The 7,051-nt window shown below is 47.4% G+C and overlaps 1 protein-coding gene across 2 annotated transcripts in view; it reads right to left on the bottom strand.

Annotated features, from left to right (window-relative positions):
- Nucleotides 1-3,827: 3,827 nt before the first annotated feature.
- The window catches only part of KLHL3 (kelch like family member 3), a 113,141-nt gene continuing 109,917 nt past the window's right edge, over nt 3,828-7,051 (bottom strand). For both annotated transcript variants that reach the window (XM_080804505.1, XM_080804506.1), the window contains exon 15: nt 3,828-4,669. In XM_080804505.1, coding sequence (XP_080660631.1) covers nt 4,641-4,669 — 29 coding nt within the window. In that variant the 3' untranslated portion in view covers nt 3,828-4,640. The remainder of the gene's footprint in view (nt 4,670-7,051) is intronic.

Here is a 7,051-nt window from a genome sequence, read left to right as displayed (position 1 = left end):
ACTGAGAAAGGTTTTCACAGTTCAGCTTTTATTAACATTAAGTATGGGAAACTAGAACTTGATTCCTGTTGAAATCATCCATTTGAGGAACGGTTTCTTCGCCTATCACTGTAACTGATGGAGCCTGGGACAAGTGTTCGTTTGCTGGATAGATGGGCTCTAACATCCAAGCAGAGAATAGGAGATCAAGGACCTTACCGAAGCAGTGTGTTCACAGGGCATCAGTGATCAAGTCAGGTCGCCTATGGGCAACCACATGGACAGAGCACCCACACAGACATACACATTCAGCGTCTTGAGTCTTCTTTCAAAGTATTTTATACATCATATACAAATTAAACAAAAAATCCAACAAAGGTCCTTTATTGCCACTGAAAAACAGGGGAGAATGGTTTTCAATCTCATAGCCATGGGCAAGAATATAGTACTAGGGCGATTTGTTTCTCCAGATGCCACCATCACATGCATTCCTGCCTTGGCTGATGCCATACCCATGAGTCACTCAGCCCCATGACAAAGGCTGTGCAGGGACTATGAGGCAGTGGTTATCCACTAGAGAAGTCTCTTCCCTTCCCAAATGTCAAAAATGCTGCCGGCTCACCTGCTCGGTCACACAGCACACACAGCACAGCTAAACACGAGGGGCTTAGGACTCTAAACAGTGCAAACACTTAAAAAAAAAACAAAACATTCTAACCTCTTTGCTTCTCCATGCAAACAAAGCCTTAAAAACTCCAGCTAACTGGAATATGAGTTTGCTCAACCTCCCAACCTGATTCAACAAGGTGCAAATGGGGAGCACGGAGGCAATTCAAATGGCACCTGTCCCAATAATAATAAAAATAAAAGACTGGTTTAATGAGGCTAATGGCAGATAAATACATAAAATAGAGCCTGGAGTGCAGACACAGCTCAAGAAGCAAGTTTTAGGTATACTGTGAGCATCTATAAAGCACACGTTAAACACATTCTTAATGATCATGAGGAGTAAGCCCTCTTCTAAAGTTCATAGAGAAGATGCTTCCAAAAGGGACATCCTCCAGCAACAAAGGCCTTTAGCTGGTGGAGGCTTTGGAAGAACGAGGGGCAGAAGAGAATGAGGACTGGTTTGCCAGATCTAGGAAATTCCTGGGAGTAGGCACTGCAGGGCAGCCCTTTCTCGAGCTCCTCCATGCCACCGCATGCCAGGCTCAGCACCAGGCCGTGAGAGCCACCAGGAGATGGGCCAACCAGCCTCCCCTCTGCAAAGAGCAGACTCCAAAAAAAAAAGTGGCCAGGCAACATAGTTGGGGAATTGCTGAGTCAGGCTAAACATTAGTCCCTAAGCAATTCCAGAAACACCAGGGATTGTGTTTTCCAGCAATCTCCCTTGAATATGGCATCAGAAAGAAGACTCAAAGTCGGAAAGATTCATCTATCTGGAAGTACTAAAAAAAAAAAAATCAGTTTTTGGAGGGTGACAAGCAGACAGAAAATAGCTACAGGCATGAACTAGGAGACGGAATGACTTACGGAACACAACACCTCATTATCATGGATAATAAAAATCAATTCAGATATCCTAAAAAATGATCTTATAAAAATATCTACATTAAAAGTTTAGCCTGAATGCTATAGCTTCAGTTTTATAAAAAGGCAATCTTTGAAAGACTCTGGCTCAGGAATATACAAATATTACACAACAGATATCAAAGTAACACCGCTCAAAAGCATGTTAGGGGATATTGCAACTGGTTTGTCGTGAAACAGAATTAAGTATTCTTATTGCATAGAAGAAAATGAGGTCAGTTTCATTTGCATAATACTGCAACTTTTTAGAAGGAGAGATGCCATTAGGTACTAAGGAGAAGGAACTTTGGAATTCAGAGTCTGACTTCTGTGATGTCCAAATCAGTATCCAAGCGGCGTCTAAGCAGCTTCTAACCTTGGGCCGTAATTCCATTTCATCACCGTGATCAGCTTTCAGATACACCTCCTCGCAAAGCTGCGTGCACAAGCAGCTGCGGCCACCAAATGGGGGGGGGGGCGGTGAGGGGTTCACCTACCACATGACCAGCACAGACTTGAAATCAAGTGGGCTGTGTTCACTGTGGAGAGAGAATCGTACCTAGTGATAGAGAGACAGCAGGTTTTAAATGGCATCTGTGGGCAGCAAGAGCCGAATGGCTTTTTGGTGGTGACGTACCAGTCAGTGTGAGAAAGGACACGTGAGGATGAGGTGACCATGGCTTCAGCAATACTACCAGCAGGGGGCAGTGCTTCCCGGCAGGCGTGAGGTGGAACCAACAGCAAAAACCCCAAGAGCAGAAACCATGGCCAGCGTGCTCTCAGGGAAGGGACTCTCTCTGGGCAGATTAAAAACAAGAACCTCCCCCACATGTGCATCAAAGTCCAGCTCCTAGGTGTTGGGAAAGGGGGTGGGAAGTTCACCTTTCATCTGAAATCAGGAGCTGTGCGAACAGCACATGAGGGACCCCATCCCCCAGCCTCATCCCCACCAGGAACCAAAACCACGTCCCAAACCCTCCTCAGGCCGGGAAGAAAAACGTTTGTGACAGAAAGCTCATTTTGTCAGCCTCCGAGCCCAGGCAGAGCTCTGAAGCCACAGTCATCTCCAGTGCCAAGTGAGAGCACAGCACCCAAATGAAGGCATGCCTTGATTCCTTTGGAGACATTTCCTCCAGGCCCAACAAAGCTGGATATTTCAGCCTCTTCCGGATGCCTTGATGCTGCCCTCCAAATGTCTCACTGACATAACATCTGCTCAACAACAGAAGTCATTTCTTCTTCAAGAGAGTTGAGTGTTTAGTGCACAAAAAATACACAGTTAAATACACAGAGAGGCCAGCTAGCTAGGGAGGCTACTGGCTTTCTAACTGCAGCCGGGAGCTGGAGGGGATGCCAGGCTCCTGCAGGATCTGCTTGGAAGTAGCCTAGTTAGATCAGAAGTCCCACATCAGGTTTCATAACACCCCTTGACTCCTGTAAGTGGACCCCAAAATCAGGGAGCATTAAAGCCCAGCCCTGATGATGTCAGAGTACTCTCCAGACACAAGACCTTCCCTCCTTATGCCACAAATTCTAACATAAGTGACTTGCAAGGTGAGGAACAGTTTCTCCTTCCTTCCTTCCTTCCTGCCTCCTTCCTCTCTTTCCTGCCTTCCTTCCTCTTTCTTTCTTTAATGAAAATCATTCCTCAAATACCCACCTCCCCCCCCCAGATGCTTGACGTTCTGTCATTAATAATTTTTACCCGTGAATTAGCAAAGCTCTCACCAAGCTCCTCTTTTAAAATGCAAGTATCCCTGAGAGAGATCACACAACCTGGGCATTAACCACCATCTCCTTCCTCTCGGGAGAAACAAGGAGGAAAGGAGTATTCTGAGGGTACAGGCCCTGGAACAGGGGGAGAGCACAAGGAAAGGAAGACAAGGACCTCAGACAGACTTGACCATCACCATCTAGTGCTGAGGCCCAGCCCCAGCTGGAATACTCCCTTGAAGTCATCCACAGCCATCTAGTTCATATAGGACCTCCAAGGCAGGGGCAAAAGTATCTCTGGGTTTGGAGGTAGGGTGACCTTTTATTTATTCTCCAAACCAGAACACTTCTGAGAGTAAAATGGGGTGCTAGGAAGAATTAAGCATGAATAATAAGTATAGATGGGGACTGTCCCATCCCAGGAAAACCCAGAAGTAGGATCCTCTCTGAGACCATTTTGGGCAGGAACTGCCGTCCCACTTTGGTTTGTTGTTTTGTTTTAGTTGTTCGTGTGTATGTGTGTGTGTATATATATATATATATATATATATATGTATTTTTTTTTTCTCCAGTGTGATACTCAGGACTTCTCCAAAGAGCTAGTTTTCCCAATTGAAGAGACACAAAATCTCCCAAGCCTGGAATCCACAACCTCAAAGACCAGTGGTCCAAGGACCAGATGGTTCTCATCTGCTTCCTGAAGGAAAGCCCAAGGAAGAGCACCCAGTGGAGGGGCTGGGGACCCCATCTGTTCCCAGTTCTCGCACACAGAAGACACGGCGCAGATTCAAGAATGCCCAGCTCTTCTGCAGACCATGCCAGGAGTCAAAGTCAGCCTGTGGGCATGGTCAAAGCAACGGCCCCATCACCAGTCATTTTCTGGACATTCCTGGCCTGTCCACCCAGACCTCCAGAGGTCAGCAGCTTTAGGAATCTCGGGGTTCCCACAGGGCAAATCCGGAAGAGAGGTTTCTGTGATTTGATTTTTAGCACAGAAGGATCAGTAGTAAAGAAATCCAGTAGATTGTCACACATCCCCCAACTTCGTGAAACACCATGTTCCACACACACACACACACACACACACACAATTGTCCCCAGGTTCTTGGGTGTTCATGTAGAAACACACAAAAAAGCCCCCAGGTGCTGCCTGGAGCTTTAGGAACCCACTGCTCAGGGGGGAGTCCCGAACACTTCAGGGGAGCAGGAGGCGATCACCAGTCTCCACGCCGGACGCCACTCGGCCACTTTGGAGGAGGGCGTGTCTTGCTCCGCTGCAGACTCTGGTGGCGAGTGGCACTGACAGTCACGGTGCTATTGTTCTGAACCACAGGCAGCACCCTTCCCCTGCCTCCACCTCCTGGCCGTGGGCCTGTGGGTCACAAGGGCTTGTGAATCACAGCAACACCTATAATGAAAGGGAGAGAAAGTGAGCACCTCAGCTTCTTCAAAGGTATTCAGAGAAGCAAGGGGTTCATGGGTCTGAGCCATCCTAAAGCCCCAGTCAAGGGGAAGGGGCATGTCTGTATCCAAGCCCCGCAGGGCCTGAGGACTCAGACTGCCCACAGTAGGCTCTTTCCCACTCTTATGGCCAAGGCCCAGCAAGACACCTGAACCCGCACGCACAGGCCTTCAGCACCACAGCTAGTGGGCTCCCCTAGCATCATCACATGAACATGGTTCCTATCTCAAGGAGTTCTTTTCCAAGACCAGAACTCAACCTCATGACTCTCCGCACTGTCACAGGGTCCCCAGAGGCAGTTCCTTGGCTCTACCTCTCCATCACTGTAAGACAAGTGACAAGGATTCATGCCTACTTTTACAAGATACTGAAATGAACTGGAAAGAACAGTGAACTGACTCAAGCAAGTAAGAAAAACTGCATGCCGGTCCTAGCTTGGCCACCAGTCCAGCTGCAGGGAGGCCTTAGGCAAGACCACTGACCTCTTGAGGCTCAGCTCCCACGCTGTGTGATGTCACCTGATGGAAAGACCCTTCCCATGCTAAACACTGTGCTCGGAACAACAGTCCAGACAACGTCTGTCTCCAAAATGACTTTAGCCAAAGTGAACTATACTCCACGGCTAACTTATGAATCCACAGATGATCCTAGAATGCCTCCGTGGCAAATACCATAGGTGGATTCAGCCAACCTCCCCTCTACTTGCTGTTCACGACGGCAGAGACAGCATATGACTGACTCAGCTTCCCAGACTGCCTGGCAGCTGGCAGGGCCACATGCCCCAGGCCTGGCCGAGACCGTTGCAAACACACGTTTGCCCGGGCTGCAGCTTTGGCTCTGTCCAGTGCCCCACCTGAAAGCTGGCTTACACACAGCCCACGGTGGTGGTGGCTACTGGTAAAGCCAGCAAAACAGAAAAGGGAGAACAAGCCTGGTTTTTTAACGACAGCCCGAGCCCTAGGCCAGCCCTGGACTTCTGGTCTTCCTTCTGCCTGAGATAGGTACACTCCCTCCTTGCTTAAGCAAGTACATGTCTGCTCTTCAGGTGCCTTCAACCGAACAAAATCCTAATTTACAGGTAAGGTCTGTTGGTCCGGTGTAAGTGACAGTTACTTTAACGAGGTCCCATGACTATAGAATCTTCTGGCTACAGAGGAGATTGAGAGAACACTCCTGAGAGAAATGCCAGGATACCCCAGGAGTGAGATTCTAAGACACCCACTGCATGTGAGTTTGGGATAAAGGTGCAGATAGAAAAGCTCAGAGGTGGGCAGCACTGCAGTCCCCAGACCCAGATGTGTTGCCTGACCTTGACAACATCTCGCCTGCACCTCAGAATTCTTTCATAAGGTAGCACTAAAAAAAAAAAAAAAAGAAAGAAAGAAAGAAAAGAAAAGAAAAGCTGGGTCCTGTATTGTTTTTTTTTATATTAACCTCCTCTTTGGATGTACCTTAGTAGCTCAGTCAGTTAAGCGTGTGCCTTCAGCTCAGGTCACGATCCCCACATCAGGCTCCTAGCTCGGCAGGGAGCCTGATTCTCCCTCTCCCTCTGCCTGCCACTCTCCCTGCCTGTGCTCTCTCTCTCTCTCAAATAAATATATAAAACCTATAAAATTTAAAAATTTAAAAAATAAACCTTCTCTTTTGATTATAAAAGTAAAATATTCTTGATACACCTGGGTAGCTCAGTCAGTTAAGCATCCAACTCCTCATTTCGGCTCAGGTCATGATCTCAGGATCCGGGGATTGAGGCACAGGTCAGGATCCACCCTCAGTGGGGATCCTGCTTGAGATTCTCTCTCTCCCTCTGTCTGTGCCCCTCCCCCCACTCACACACACTGTCTCTCTCAAAATAAATAAAATCTTTCCAAAAAAAAGTAAAATATTCTCATTTCAAGAAATTTGGAATACACAGAAGCAAACAAGGAAAAAAAGTTTTTTAAAACCCTACATACAAAGAGAATCAGCATTATCTTCTTGGACTATTTCCTGGCTTTTAAAAATAACCATGATCATCTACATGCCAGGGAGACACTATGCTAAGTGTTCTACTCTTACTGTATAACAACTGTGAGGAACTTGCTATGATTTCATTCTCATTTTACAAATGAGAAAACAAGAAGTTCAGTCAGACCGATCACCCTGCCCAGAGCCCCAGGCCAAGGCACTGAACTGGAACCCATGAGATCTGACTCCGATGTCCCCTTCTTTAAGCAGTTGCTACTCAAACGTCCGGGATGCAGGACTGTGTGACTAAGCTTGCAGGGCACATCCCTTGGGCATCCTTTCTTTTAAACCCACAGCCTGCCAGGAACATGTTCTTATGAC

Source organism: Martes martes, assembly GCF_963455335.1.
Source record: "Martes martes genome assembly, chromosome: 5".
Taxonomy (NCBI): domain Eukaryota; kingdom Metazoa; phylum Chordata; class Mammalia; order Carnivora; family Mustelidae; genus Martes; species Martes martes.
Note: the sequence above shows the minus strand (reverse complement) of the source record. Positions and strands in the feature narration are given on the sequence as shown.